This window comes from Kogia breviceps, chromosome 1 (genome assembly GCF_026419965.1).
Source record: "Kogia breviceps isolate mKogBre1 chromosome 1, mKogBre1 haplotype 1, whole genome shotgun sequence".
NCBI lineage: Eukaryota > Metazoa > Chordata > Mammalia > Artiodactyla > Physeteridae > Kogia > Kogia breviceps.
Genome location: NC_081310.1, coordinates 57155173 through 57171366, shown reverse-complemented (window position 1 = coordinate 57171366; position 16194 = coordinate 57155173). Strand labels below are relative to the sequence as shown.

The 16194-nt window shown below is 51.0% G+C and overlaps 1 protein-coding gene across 1 annotated transcript; it reads left to right on the top strand.

The window, feature by feature from the left end:
* Positions 1-512: 512 nt before the first annotated feature.
* Positions 513-1502, top strand: LOC131753558 (Golgi-associated RAB2 interactor protein 4-like; the record flags this gene model as incomplete). Its single annotated transcript, XM_059059060.2, has 1 exon — positions 513-1502. A coding segment is annotated over exon 1 (990 nt), but the record flags the coding sequence as incomplete, so codon positions are not given.
* Positions 1503-16194: the final 14692 nt, after the last annotated feature.

Here is a 16194-nt window from a genome sequence, read left to right as displayed (position 1 = left end):
GTTTGTGAGAGGATGGGGGCCCTGCACTGGGCGGGCGGGGCGGGGCAGCTGGGGGATGAGGCAAAGGGCTATGTGACAGTGATAGGTCACAAAGGGCATCAGAGGATAAATAGGCTGTGCCAGGGCCTTAGGCCGAGAAAGTGGTTACTTCTCTCACTAGGACTGACGTTCACAGCCGCTTGGGGAGATAAAAACCCAGAAGCGGAAGTGAGCTGAGGCCGAGGGGGAGCCTACCATACCTCTCTACACACTTGAAGAGATTCAGCCTGGGGTCCAGCCGCCCTACAGAGTCCCCGCTGTGACCATCGGTGCCCCTACCCACACCCCTGCCTCTGGGAGACCCTGAGGCAAAGGTGGGGGCCTGTGGGCTGGGCTTGGAAGACCTGCCGTAAGGCCGCCTGCGTGACGCAGGAGCACCGCAGCTCGCTCTGCTCTTCGGCCCATTAGGCCGAGGGAGGGAAGAGCCAGGGGCCCGCCTTAACCACGCTGCCTGGCAGTGATCGAAGACAGCCATGAGTGGGGACTCTCTGCTCCCGTATCACACGGCCCAGAGCAGCACCGGGCTGGGCCTGTTCAAAAGCACCATGGGGGAGCTGCAGCAGCAACTGCACAACGGCGAATACGACATTTTCAAGTACGCGCCGATATTCGAGAGCGACTTTATCCAGATCACGAAGAGGGGACACGTGATTGACGTGCACAACTGTGACTGCACGGTGACCGTGGGCATCGCATCCACCAGCCCCGTCCTCCCACTCCCAGACATCATGCTGCTGGCCCGACGGGCCACCGGCTGTGAACAGCACGCTGAGCACAGCCAGCCCACCAAGGGGAAGAGCCACAAGGTTGCCAAGACCTTAGAGCTCACCAGGCTCCTTCCCTTGAAGTTTGTGAGGATCTCCACGCACGATCGTGACAAACGACAGCTGCGCGTGAAGTTTGCCACTGGCCGCTCCTTCTACCTGCAGCTGTGTGCCCCTCTGGACGCGCAGGAAGACCTCTTCGCCTACTGGGAAGAGCTGATTTACCTCCTGCGACCACCATTGGACGGTCACAGCCGCACCTACGCTGTTCCAGCCGGGGACATGATCTGCAGGACTCTGTTCGAGGAGGAGGAGGAGGACGGGAGGAGCCCGGCAGTGGAGGATTTCCAAGGAGAGTGGGATGAGGACCAGGTGAGCATCAGGAGCCTCCACACGCCCTCTGAGGTGGCCGCGGTCGGGTCTGCAGCTTTTGCTGGCGGGGAGGGGATCCAATTGGACTCCCACAAGCCCGATACCATGTCCGATGTGGCCACTGCCAAAGCAAAACCTACAGTGCTTGACAAAGAGTCAGCATCGCGGGCAACGACAAAGGTGGAGACAGCAGAGGTGGCAGGCGGCACCGCAGCGGGTGCTTTGAGCGTGGCAGAGATCAAGTCTCCTGCCCCCGAAGAGCAGAGCATGGCCATAGCAGCCACAGCCAGCAAGGGTCCAGGAGCAAGTAAAACCAACACAGCCACTGGGGGCACTGCGGGGAACAAGACCATCCAAAAAGCAGCCGGCCCGGGCTCAGGCAGCCGGAGAGCCACTAGAGACGACCAAAAGGAGAAAGGCCACGGCAGCCCGGGGGACAACAAGCAGGGCACTGCTCACAAAGCCATCAGCCGTGCTCCCATCACCAACGAGTCCAGGACCTCGCACAAATCGGGCAGGAGCTTACCTACAGCAAGTTCAGGTTCCATCACCAAGAGACTCAGCAGGATCGGCTCTTTCTTCAGGAATGTCAGAGCCAAGCTTACAACAAAGACAGTGTGGCCTCATCACGCGAGGAATATGTGAGCATCCCGCCGAAGGCAGTGGAAGGGACCCGAATGGAGGCCATCACAGAGACAGCAGAGAGTGGCCAGGGCCTGGAAATCACTGGTGGTGTGACATCTGAGACCACGGAGCCAGCGACCGCTGAAGGACCTAGAGCTGGGAGCTGCAAAGGGAACCAGGGCTCAGGGAAATACCCCTGGAGAGCCCATTGCAGTTTCCTACGGAAATTGAAATAAAAATCTGAGAATGCATGCCGTGTTCTGTCTGACTTTCTAGGTCCCGAAGCCCAGACGGAGCCTCACAGTGGATTCTGGGAGGTCAGCTGCGCCACAGTCTGAGACCCAGTGTCCAGTCAAGCGCAGCCCCACCTCACACACATGCTCAGCGCCAACAGCGGTGCTCCATCTGGCCTCCACTCCTTTCTGGCTTTGCCCCCCCACACCCCCAGCCATGGTGGAAAGTCAGACTATGGCCTGGGAAGCTCTCCTTCACTATGCCCGTATTGTTTTTTATAAATGCTTATTCCCTCTGAAGGCCTGTAAACAAAGCAAGAACAGGGACGCATGTCCCCTCGGGCTATTCAGTGGACAGAAATAAGGGCAGCAGTAGTGGCTAGCAATCAGAACAGCAAGCACTCTCACCTAGACTTAGCCGTTCCCTTCCCAGGTATATACCCTGGAGAAACACACATGTTCTAAGGAACAACTGTGAGAATGTGTATAGCAAAAATAACTTAACAGCAAAACACAGGAAACAGCCCAAATTTCCATCAACAGAATTAATACAGCAGACTATGAAGTGAGTGCAATATTCAATAGTGAAAAATAAATAAGCTACACACATTAGCATAGATCAACTTCTCCTGATTTTTAAAAACATCAAAAGAATGGGATACAATTCCACTCACGCAACCATTCTGAAACAAGCTCAAACAATGTATTGCATAGGGTACATGTTTTAAAAACAACTGTAGCTAAACGTGAGGGAAGAGTAAACACAAAATTCGGGACAGTTTTCTCTAGGGTGGAAAGGCTAGGTCAAGGAGGTTGACACAAGGCTGTCAGTGCTGCTGGGAATCGCTCCGTCTCTTAGGCAAGATGGTAGGTACACAGGTGGTGTATTTTTCACATTTTACTAACTCTGAAATCAGCATCGCGGCACTTGTGATGAAGTTATTGCCAATGTCTTTCTCTATTTTTCACTTTTCTTTATGCACAAAGGTGATGTCCGAAAGGTTTGGCATCTTTAAATTACATTTATTTAAGGTAAAGTACAAGAACGCTGGTTTGGTTATTAGGAAAAGAAGGAACGATATGCCTACTTTCCAGGTAAGAACACTGAGGCTCAGAGAAGGTAACCTGCTCCAGTCGCACATGGGATCTTTGCAGAACAGTCATCCACCAGCCCACTTCTTTACGCAAAGCCCTGTCCGGGGCACGGGAAGGAGGCAAGCAAACAAGCCTGAGATAGGACCGGCACAAGAACCCGAGGCACCAGCATTCTTACCATCATGTTCCAAAACTACAGAGATGAGCATCAATTTTACTAGACTGAGCGGAGGGAGGGGTGGGGGCTGGGAGCCGGTTATCGGACTTCAGTGAGCTCACAGCTCTTAGCTGGCCTTCTCTCGAGAGCATCCAGACCACCCCTGAGCTGCGTCTGGCTCCCTGGCTTCTACCTCTAGCCTCTGGCATGACCCGCGCTGCAGCCATAAACACGCTCCCACCTGGAATTCCAGCGTCCACTCCTGGAACACCCAGCGTCCAGTCCTCCTGCAGCCACTAATTAAACTTTGGAATGCCCTACTCAGAAGGGTTTTTCCATATCAAATCTTCAGGAACTTTTTTCTTCTTGGGGCTCCAAAATCAAATCCTTAACCCTCACGTGAGTGAGATTATTTGTTAGGTCAGAGCATCCTTGTTGATTGGACCTTCAGTTTGTGACTTCCACAGACCTCATCACGGGAGGGTGGGGAGAGGTCTCTTCTGTTGGTGGAGGGAATGGAGGGCACTTGGTGGGGAGCACTGATGAGAAAGCGAGACAGCCCGAGACCTACACATAGGCACTGTTGCCCCTGGCCAGACAAGGTTCCTGACCCCAGGATTAACCCAGAGCTTCCGAGAAGACTAGGAGCTGCAGGGAGACACAATGAATGGTTTACTCTCCACCAGCTTTTCCTTGGACCCAAGGTGGAGAAATTACGAAAAGATCACATCACATTCCTTTGATCTTATGATTTCCACACAGGCAAGTGCAGCTAAACACTAGTCTGAAGGAAGAAAAAGTGTTAAAACCATGTGCATAGCCCTTAGTCGTTTATAAAGTTCTTGAATGTGTGTGCCCCCTTCCGATGCTCACATCTTTCTATTTTGCAGATAAGCAAACGGAAGTTCAGAGCATTTAAAGGACTTGCTCAGGGTGGGAGGTGATGGTGCAGAGAGGGAGCTACCTCAGTGCAACAACTTTCAGACAGTGTGCCAACCCGGTCCCGCATAGAGGTACACGGATGGTGGAGGAGACAGGACAGCACGAGTAATTATCACAACTCTGAGTGACAAATACAATCAGAGACGTGTGTTTGGGGACTGGATCTATTCAGAGGAGGGGTTTTGGGGTTAGGGAAGGCTTCACAGGGGAATTGGCACTTTTAAGGATGAATAGGGCTCAGCCAGGTGAAGGAAGTATGAGGAGCAACGGTAAAGGTGGGGGAGGGGTGGGAGATGATCAGGCCACAGGAAAGAGCGCGTGCAAAGTACAAAGGCTTGAAACGTCACGGTGTGTTAAGCAACTACAGGTATGTCAGTACCACTGGTTGGAGGGCAAGAGAAGAGGGACGTGAGGCTGGAGAATCAGGCAGCTGGGTCTTGGGGAGCCTGGGGTACTATTTGAGTGTATGAGACTTGCGGAACCACTGAAGGCCAGCGTCTGATGGGAGTAAGATCCCTCTGGCTCCAGGGTGGAGAGTTGATGGGCAGGGGGCTGTCTGGAGACACGGGGTCCTCCAGGAAGCCACTGCATTAATCCTGGCAGAGTTGGGGAGCCCTGAACCTGGGTGGCACTGGGGAGACAGAAGGGGGCAGAGTCGGGAGGTGTTGAAGAGATGGAACAGGACAATTTTCCAGCCCACATCCTGAAAGACGGGGAGCTCATGGTGTAGGTCTGGCCCTCATCTAAAGGAAGTAGAACTGACAGAGGTGGAGGTGACTTGCCCCTGTGGCGGCTATTGGTCAGTAGAGTGGGTGGCCAGAAAAGAGGCTCAACGGGAAAGCAAGGAGTAATGTGTTCAGATAGAAAACAACAGCTGCTAGACGGCTAAGGGTAAAACATCAGGATAAGGCAGCCGAGGCGGTCAGTGGGGCTTCAGCACTTGGAGAGGGGCAGAGCCCCTGAGAAGTTCCTTGTTTATCTGAGAGCCCTCCTCCCCTGGGCAAAGAGTCGCCCCAGAGAGCCCCTTGTGGCCACATGCTGGTACTGCAGGTTGGCGCTTGAATGAGGGGAGTCAGCACTGAGGCTGAGTCACTGTGACCCTTTCGCTTTGTCACACCACAATTAGTCTAATGCCAACCCCAAAGGTGTGAGCTAGGGGAGGTGGGGGGGTCTGGGCAATGAGGATGTGTCTCATCCAGGCGGCATGGCTCCAGGCCCCTGGCAGTGGAGCTGTAGAGCTTGAAATGGCTGAAAGGTCCCTGAGAGGCTGGGGATCCGAACCCAAGGGGACAATGAGTCACCGCCAAGAACAGGGGTGGAGTTAGTGCCAGGGTCCCTCTGCAGCATGGAAGCCATTTGAGAAACAACTGCTGAGCACCTACTGTGGGCAAGATAGGGAATCCGGGACCATGAGGATGTTCACATACAATACACACACACACACACACGCGCGCGCGCGCGCGCCTATAATACAAATCACAGCGTGGTAGTGGCCTCAGTGTACAGAAAGAGGCTTCACGGAGAAGTGGAGGGCTTAGCACAGGGATGGCGGGCTGAGTGCTCTGGCACAGGGAATGGTGTGATGGAGAGGGAGAAGGGCTTGGGAGATGTTCACAGATGACAGACAACTGCAGTGTGCCCAGGGTGTAATGTGCTCGGCAGAGAGAGCGGGCTGTGCGGTGGGAAATGAGGCTAGAAATAGAAGTAAGGCCACAGCATAGAGGAGAGACCCAGAATGCCGCACAACTCCCCTGAACCCCATGATCTTCATGACTGCAAATGGGACCTGTAACCCAGGGCCGAGGGGTGTGCAGAGTTGGTTTCTCCAAGAGCAGAAGGGCAATGGAAACCTAGACTCTTCCCCTTTGCCAGTTCAGAGAATGTGAAATGGATAATGGAGGCCCATGGCTTCCCACACTCTCTGTAAGAGGACCTTATCCCACCGGTGTGCTGAGGTTGTTACCCCCCTCATCGTGGGAGCACCTGGAGGACCAGGCCACTTGGCTTGGGCTGCCAGGAGCCCCATCTGGTACCCCAGTGTGTGCCATTCCAATGATGTCATTTTCCACATGTGCCACAGCCTGTGAAAGGTTGGGAAACACCTTTCTAGATCGGCACATGCATGTACATGATACAGTTTGCAGGTACTGTGAATGCAGCAGCAAGGAGCTGCTGAGAAGTGCCTTCCCTGGACAGCTAGCCTGCTCCCCACAGCTTCAGCTGATGCTCACCACGGCACCCCTCTTTTCTTTTCCCACTGACACTTTCACAGTCCCAGGACCCTGCCACAATGCAATATACACTGGTTCAAGGGAAAAATAAGAACAAATATATTGCTTCTCATAAAACTAAATTAGTTTTTTAAACATCTATCCTTGGCCTTGAGATCATGTCCTGCCTCCTTGTCTGTTAACATTATATTCTGAAGTGCAGTTGACCCTGAAACAACACGAGTTTGAACTGCTCGAGTCCACTGAAACTTGGATTTTTTTTTTTTACTAAATACATACTACAGTACTACACAGTCCGTGGTTGGGTGCACCCGCACAGGCGGAACCGCGGATTCAGAGGGCCAACTGTAAAGTTATATAGGGATTTTCACCTGGGGGTGGGGAGGTTCCTAACCCCAATGTTGATCAATGGTCAATTTATAACATTCATGCAGGAGAGTGTGCCATCGTAAGCATACCACTCGATGACATTTGACGAGATAAGCAACCCCACAAAACTAGCACCTGGCGAAGAATCAGAACATCCCTGCAACTCTGGAAGGGCCCCCTTGCAGCCACTCAAGGGTAACCACTACCCTAGCTTCCAACACCACAGATGAATGTTGTTTGCTTTTCAACTTTACAGGGCTTCCCTGGTGGCGCAGTGGTTGAGAATCCACCTGCCAATGCAGGGGACACGGGTTCGTGCCCCGGTCCGGGAAGATCCCACATGCCACCGAGTGGCTGGGCCCGTGAGCCACGGCCACTGAGCCTGTGCGTCCGGACCCTGTGCTCCGCAATGGGAGAGGCCACAACAGTGAGAGAGGTCCGCGTACCACAAAAAAAACCAAAAAAAATCCCAACTTTACATAGTGGAATCACATAGTATGTACTCTTTGACTCGGGTTTCTTTTCCTTAACATCATATTTATGAGGTTTGTGCATGACTTTCCTGGCGATCGTCCATTTATTTTCACTGCTCTCCAGTATTCCTTTGTGTGATGATACTACAACTTATTCTGTTATTGATTTAAGTTATTCCCAGCTTTGGGCTATTAAAAATAGTGCTATTGGGCTTCCCTGGTGGCACAGTGGTTGAGAGTCCGCCTGCCAATGCAGGGGACACAGGTTCGTGCCCCAGCCTGGGAGGATCCCACATGCCGCGGAGCGGCTGGGCCCGTGAGCCATGGCCGCTGGGCCTGCGTGTCCGGAGCCTGTGCTCCTCAACGGGAGAGGCCACAGAAGTGAGAGGCCTGCGTACTGCAAAAAAAATAAAAAATAAAAAAATAAAAATAAAAATAAAAATAGTGCTATTATGAACATCTATATACAGATCTGTTGGTAAAAATATATATAAACTTCTGTTCGGCATATACATAGGAATGGAATTGAATATATGCATATGTTCAGCTTCTGATTATACTGCCAAGCTATTTTCCTTCCAAAATGACTGTGGAAATAATAATTCCCACCAGGAATGTATGAAAGTCCTGGTTGTTCCACATCTTTGCCAACATTTGATACTGGTTACCTCTTTCCTTTCAGCCATTCAGGTGGGATATAGTGACTTTTCTCCCTTTCTCATGATAAAAATATATTTTCAAATATATAATACGGTGACCTACAGAAAACGGTAGTTTTGTTTGTAATGTCCTTAATAGGCAAAATTTAAAGTTGGTTTCCAAATTAATTTTGAAATTTCACACATCTCTGAAATCTTTAAAGTCTTGTTTATACATTTTTAAGGATTTTTCATTGCAAGGGAGCTCATATTTTTAAACATCTCCTACCATCCTCTGCCGGTACCTTTTGCTTTATAACAAACTACCCCAAAGCTTTGTGGCTTAAAACAACAGTCATTTTCTTATATTTTATAGATTCTTCTACATGAGAAATCTGGGTAGGACTCAGCGGGGTAAATCTTCTCCTCCTCGTGGTATCAAGCGAGGCTGGCCTGGAGAGTCAAAAGGAGCTTCTTCCACGTATCTGGTGCCTTGAGGGAAACGGCTGGTACGTGGGCCTCAGCTGGGACTGTCAACGGGAATGCCTACATGTGGCCTCTCCAGCATGATGGTCTCAGGTAGTCAGATGGCTTCCCTCAGATCCAGTGACCCAAGATAACCAAGTGGAAGCTGCTTCTGACTGAGCCTCAGAAGTCACCCAGCATAACTTCTACCACATTCTGTGGTTACAAGCAAGTCATAAGGCCAGGCCAGATTTGAAGGGAGAGGAACGAGACTCCACCTCTTGACAGGGAAATGGTAAGATCACGATGTCAAAGAACATGGCGGGTGGCAATATCATCGTGGCCCTCTTTGGAAAATACAGTTTGCCACTTCCCAACCCTACCCCCCATCCTAACTAAGTAAACTGGCCCGGATGTGCCCGAGGAGCGCTGAGGTCATGCTGGTGGCCCCCTTAGTCCCCACTCTTAAACGCTTTTCCCTTTTCCCCATTTTTGCTTTATGTTTTTACTCCCCTCTCTTCCTCTCTGCTATCAGTTAGCTAAACTCACAGGGACTCCCACTGAACCTTTCTTAGTCCCTTCCTCCCCATCTCTCCCCACATACCTTCAGGCTCTTTGTCCTCTGAGTGACAGATTACTGGAACACCTAGAACCATATCAGGTCAGGCCCAGAAGGATCTTGACTAATCCCACATGCACTTTACAGATGAGGAAGTTGAGGCCTAGAGAGGAAGGGGATTTTCCCAAGGTCCTACTTCAAGTAAGTAGCAGACTTCTGGCTAGCGCAGCACAAAATACAGCCTACAGTGGGTCTTAAAGAATGTCAACACTTGCTTTCCACTTCGGACTTCCTGAAACTAAAGCCACTCGTTTCTGTTTCACGTTCATTGCCTCACCGTCACAATGTCCTTTTGGCCTCTTGGTTCAGGAGCGAAATCAATGCTGGCAGGTTTTTGTGCCCAGAGAGGCCTGTCCCAGCCCTGGCCTGGGTCTTGGCCTTCAGAGATGGATGGATGGGGGGAGGGGGGAACACAGATACGGCAAGTTGGGATCCATATAACCAGCCCCCCTCCAACCACCTCCTTGTACTCCAGACACAAGTAGCTTCTTTTGATCCCAAAGTCCAAGAATTCCCTGAATTCAAGAATCAACTAGCAGCCAGTTTTGAAATTTTCTGGGCATCCAGGATTTAACTTAGGCTGGTGATGACTGAAGTCAGGCTGAGGATAAATTGGAGGTGATGTAAAACAAGAAGACACAACTCTTTTTTTTTTTTTTTTTTTTTTTTTTTTTTTGCAGTACACGGGCCTCTCACTGCTGTGGCCTCTCCCGTTGCGGAGCACAGGCTCCGGACGCACAGGCCCAGCGGCCATGGCTCACAGGGCCCAGCCGCTCTGCGGCATGTGGGATCCTCCCGGACCAGGGCACAAACCCGTGTCCCCTGCATCGGCAGGCGGACTCTCAACCACTGCGCCACCAGGGAAGCCCCGAAGACACAACTCTTAAGGCCAGGTCCAAGAGACAACAACTCTGTTACATTACAGTCTATTTCCTCCGTTCACTTCAAGCAAGCGGACTATGGGGCCCAGAGTAGGGAGCCCAGGCTGGGCTATGAGACATCCCATAACATCAGCAGCCGGAGGTTTTTTTTTTTTTTTTTTTGGCCGTGCCTCGAGGCATGTGCGATCCTAGTTCCCCAGCCAGGGACTGAACCCTTGCCCCCTGCAGTGGAAGCACGGAGTCCCAACCACTGGACCACCAGGGAATTCCCAGCGGCTTGATCTTGAGGGAAGAGCATGGGCTGGAGAAAAAGCAGGCGGCTGGCACGTTGCTCTGGGATCTGAGTAGTAATGATGTGGAGAACAGCCTGTTAAGAAGCCTCTCAGAACTCTTTGTAATCCGCCAGCCCAGTGCTTTCGGGCAGAGAGCAGTTCTGCAAGTCGGTGATAAGCTGAGAGTGGGACACAGGTGTGCTGTCAGGGAAGTCACCTTAGGCCAACGGTGAGAGTCCCCAAGGCTGTCTAAGTGCCCAGGACAGAGGGAGAAGTGGCACCTGTGAAGGGCTGTGTTGAGAAGAAGGGATTGAAGTAATTCTTTTCAACTAGTACAGCCTGTAACCTCCTTTAGGGGAGTGGCCATGTCTTACAGTTTCTGAGTCCCCAGGTGCAGCACACATATTAGAGGCTGTATAAATGTTTGTTATAAAGACCTACAGTCACGAGTCCATCCGTCATTCTCCTGCATCCAGGCACAACGGTGACCTTCCACAGTCCCTGCTCCCCTCATTCCAGCAGCCCTCTGCCAGCTCTAAGTGATGGGAGGCCCAGGACATGGAGAGAGACCATTCATAATGTTCAGTCCCTTCTTGCCCACGATGCCAGGCCCTCCCTAGGGGCCCTCTATTGGGAGTGGTAGAAACAAGTCACCAAGGGTCCCATACCTTTCTTTCTTGCTGGGGTCCCTTTCTCCAGCCAAACGAACACAGGAGCCATTTCTTTTCCTTCATACTCCCCTGCTGGAGGGAGGGGGAAATAACAAGGAACCATCATCAGCTAACAGTGTTATTTCCTAGCCTGTGGTTGGCCAGACCCCACGACTGGCCCTTGTCCACACGGTCTGGTGCTGTGGCTGCATCAGCTTGGGTAGAAATTGTATGAGCAGCTGCCACACTGGGCACGGGGCCAAGAAATTAGCAGCCCACCCCGTGTTTCTCTCCAAGTTCTGCAATCGTTTTCACTGCATCTTATTTGGGGCTGCCGCATATGATAATGTTTGTATCGATTGAGCCCTTCCTCTCACACAGCTGCTGTTCTAAGACTTCTATAGGGATTATTGTGTTTAGTTCTTTCTCCACAGCTCTATGAAGTAGTCAGTGTTATTCCCATTTTACAGATGAAGAAGCTGAGGCACAGATGTGTTCACATACCTTACCCAAGATCCCCAGTGGTGGAGCCAGGATTAAACCCCAAGGGGTCTGACACCCAAGTCCACACTACTGACCGTACCACGGGCTGACTCCACGGAGTGCATGGTCTTAGAAGGTATCAGACCCTGCACTATGGAGAGTGGCCAGCCTACAGCCAGCAGTCAGTAAACTCCGTGGCTTAGAGACAGGTGTGTTACCTAGGACAGTGGGCACTGCATCAGGTGCCAGCCTCCCCGGGCTGTGAGGGCCGCTCCACCTCCCTCTGCTCCTACGCCAGGCAGCGCCCTTCACTCAGGTTCAAGAGTGTCGCGGCCACCGGGGAAATGAGCGGTATTGGCGGACGGGGTAGCTTGCTCCTCCTTCTGGGAAAACAACCCAGAGTCCTGTCCTGCTGTCACCTGTCTCATCTGGAACCACCTTAAAATCTGTCATCTGCACTTTCAGGCTGGGACACCTCAGAGACCCAAGGGATGACTTTCCAGACCCCAGCGAGAAAACCCAGTCTAACACGCGCCTGCCGAGAGAGGATGCAAATGGCTCCTGGGAAACTCGCCTGGCCACACGCTCTCTCGGACCGTGAGCTCGCTAGCTAACAAATGTCCACCGTGTGCCCTCCTAACTGGCCATGTAGTGCTCGCCACCAACTTGCCTCTACTTACCCACCCACTCTTGCTCCTTCTCCCCTCTTCCCTTTGTCCCCGCCCCACGGGCTGTCTCCGTCTCCACTGGAATGGCACTCCGTCTCACTGGGACCTTCCACATCTGCTCCCACCCCTGCCCCCAGCTTCCCTCCCTTCTGACGTTTACTCAGATCTGAGGATGCCTCCTCCCACCAGCCCACGCTGAGGACCTGCAGGCCAAGGGGACGACGGAACCTCCTGCCAACAAGTCAGGGCTGCCGCTCTCTCTGGGGATGACGCTGCCTCCCTCATCACCTCCCTGGGGCACAAAAGCTGAGTCCTTTTGTGTTAATTCCTGGGGTTGCTTGCTTTTGGCGGCATGCTAATTTATGCAAACTGAAGGCAAATGAGTATAGAAAGCTATGTGACCCTGGATTTACTGGAGATCAGCAGCTCCCCTGACGGGAAGACTTAGGGAAATTCTGGAATCTACTTCCGAAGAGAAATTTAAAAATAGAGTGGCCTCCAGTTGGAGTTTGGGGAGCGATGTGGCTGGAAGTCATTCGGAGAAAAGAAGCACAGTCTGGCTTCCCTGTCATTAGTAAGTGACCCAGCAAAAGTCAGAGGAAGAGAAAGCATCTGGCTGCCAAGCCCTCCCCCCTTCTCCTCTCCTGGCTCTGAGCTCTGGTTACGCCCCATGCCCTGCCAAAACCTCCCAACGGGGTACACAGTGGAGGGCAGAGCACCCAGGGCATTACTGCATCTCTGAAACAAGGCATTATTCATGTCCCACTCCCCATGACAACGCTCTGCTATTCTCCCCTCTTCTTGCATCTCCTACATCCACCCCCTTCTACTTGTCCTCACTGGGTATGGCTGGTCAAGTACACAGAATGTTCTGCAACCTGGCCAGAGTGGTTAGGCAGCAGTCTGGATGTTCCAATAAAGAAGACCTCAGAGGATAGCTCTGGGGTAGGTCAACTCAGGCACGAAGCCTTAGGCGTCTCATTTGCAGGAGGACCATTCCAAGAAAGGACAGGAGAGAAGAAGGTGGCCACAGAAGAAACAGCTTCCGTTCTTCTGCCCCTAGGCTGGGAGGTGCTGACTAACTCCAAAAGGCACAAACTGACCTTTGCTTAAAGATTTCAAGAGAAGAAAATACTTTTTCCAAAATCTTTCCAACAGACTACCAAGCGTCATCAGAATGTTTTTACTTGTATTAACATAATTGCTTGGTGCTGCCATGGACGTCATTGTCTTCTGGTTCTTTCCTTCAGGTAACTAGAGTACAGATGCTTCTGGGTTTTGTTTGTTTGTTTGTTTTTTATTTTTTGCAGTACGTGGGCCTCTCACTGTTGTGGCCTCTCCCGTTGTGGAGCACAGGTTTCGGACGCGCAGGCTCAGCGGCCATGGCCCACGGGCCCAGCCGCTCCGCGGCATGTGGGATCTTCCCGGACCGGTGTACGAACCCACGTCCCCAGCATCGGCAGCCGGACTCTCAACCACTGCGCCACCAGGGAAGCCCGTTTCTCGTTTTTAAGGTAATACACCGGCAAACCCTTAACACATGTCATGAAAACACCTGAAGACAAACTCCCCCAAGATTCAGGGACCGCCTCACTGCTTCGCTTAAAGGAGATGATCCAAACTGAACCCTCCACTTCAGGGGACAGGAGCTGTGTTCTCATCTGTGTTCCCCTAGCTTGGTGGAAAGTTTATTGAAGGCCAAAACTTTCAACTAGTCAGTATTTGGGGCTACTCAGAGGAAAGAAAACATGCTCTTCCATGTATGTAAAAGGCAAGGGCACACTGTGTATCAAGCATGTAATATATCTCTTTTAAGTCTTATAACTAGCCCAATAGATGTGTATCATTCCCATCGTACAGATGAGGAAACTAAGGCTAAGAGTTAAAGGCATTTGCCCAAGGTCACAGAGCTGATGAATGGTTCTGGCAGAACCTTCTACTGCTCATTACTATCCACTTTCTCCTTTTCTTTCTAGGCACGTCTTAAACTATATTTCCTGGTCCTCTTGCTATTAGGCTGACCGCATCACTGAATTCTGCCAGTGAAATAGGGACAGAAGTGATTTTGCCACTTCCGGTCCTAGTCCATAAAAACCTTGGTACATCATGCCCTTTCCCATCGCTATCTGGATGACCCAGGGTACCAGGAAGCCAAAAAGATGGGAGGAGCTTGCTCCCTGAGTGACTACATGGAACAGAGCACCCTTCACCTTGTCCTCTGCTCCCTGCACTGGACTGTGACTTGGATGAGGTAAACCTTCACCATGTTAATCCACTAAGAGTTTAGTTTGGGGCTTCCCTGGTGACGCAGTGGTTAAGAATCCGGCTGCCAATGCAGGAGACACGGGTTCGAGCCCTGGTCCGGGAAGATCTCACATGCCGCGGAGCAACTAAGGCCGTGCACCACAACTACTGAGCCTGTGCTCTAGAGCCCGCCTGCCACAACTACTGAAGCCTGCACGCCTAAAGCCCATGCTCCACAACAAGAGAAGCCACCACAATGAGAAGCCCACGCACTGCAACCAAGAGTAGTCCCTGCTCACCACAACTAGAAAGAGCTTGTGCACAGCCATGAAGACACGGTGCAGCCAAAAATAAACAAATAAAATAAATTAATTTAAAAAAAAAAAAGAGTCGTTTGTCCTGACCGCATGGTGAAGGCAAGAACTGGCACCAAATCCATCAGACTCTAAAGACCATCCTCTCTCATTGAGACGTATTGACACAAATACAGCAGAAATATAAAAGCCCATCTATAAAATATTATCTAATCCCACAGTTCACCTCTCTCCCACCATGCCTCTCCCACAAACAAGAATTAGATTCCTCAAGATTTTAGAGGAAATTGGGTAAACAAAAACATAAAATCAAGCAAGCAATCGACAAATATTTGTTGACTGCACACTACCTGCCAAGCATAGACAAATCTGCTTTTGTTGTCACCCTGAGGTCATGAACTCTGCCCTTTGCTGTCCCGGATGGGAGGGGAGCAGAGGATAAGGTGGGAGGCAAGCCTATGCCTGTTCTTTTCAGCAATGAGATTCTCCTTGGTTCTCCCAGTGTGTTAATGGGCTACCTGGGGAGTGTCTGATTTTATGTTTGAGAAGAAGAATAGACTTTCAATCTGAAAAACAATTTTTTAAATTTAAAATACATTGGGACCTCCCTGACGGTCCAGTGGTTAAGACTCCACACTTCCACTGCAGAGGGCGTGGGTTGGATCCCTGGTCAGGGAACTAAGATCCCACATGCGTGAACACAATAAAAACACTGAGCATTAAAAAATGCAATGTAACTATATATTCAAAGGAGAGTTTTTAATTCTTTTAAAAATAAAATAAAATACATTATATTCCTGAAGTTTCACATTTTACAGATGGGCAGACTGAGACTCAGAGAAGCTTAGAAACAGCCCCAGGCCACAGTGACAGAAGTTAAACTTGAACTCCGCTTCGTCTGATTCCAAAGTCCTTGCTCATTGCACCATGGCAGTGTTTTCTTAAACTGGGCTGCTCTTCAGAATCACCAGGGGAATAGTTAAAACACAGATTCCTGGGCTTGGCGCCAGACTCCCAAATCACTGACCTGGGGCAGACCTCAGCAATCTCTCTTCGCACACACCCCAGGCCTGACTGAAGACCAGCCAAGTTTGGGATCCACTTCTCTGCACCTCGAGGTGGGAAAGCTAAGAGGGTACATGGATGCCAAGGGAGCAGAGGGGAAGAGAACACAAGGGGGCCTTCTATGGGTTTGTCCAGGGCCGGCCCTGCTCACAGCTGGGATCCTGGCCATGAGACCCAGAGGACAATTAACGAAAGCAAGAAAAGGCCTTTTGACTCAGCTGTTTCCCTTACATCTCTGCTCAGGTGCGAAGAGGGTATCATGCCTGTGGAATTCTGCTGCATCCACAGGCATCTCCAGACCTATTTTTTAAATTCGCCAGGAATGAAGAGAGAAAAGTCTGCCAAGGTTCAGAATTTGCTAGTCATGTTCCTGACTCAGTAAAACTGCCTTGATTTTAGTGTTCATTGCTTCCAAGCCTGTGCTCTCTGAGACGTGGCTGGGATGAAACTGACTGCCACACTATCTTGGAAGCCAATTCATGAAGAATGGAGACAAAACCGGCAGGAGGGTACCGTTTAGCCCTGAGGAACTGAATGGTTACTTGAAGAAACATTTTAGCATATCTGTATATATCAATAGGCACTACAGAAGCTCT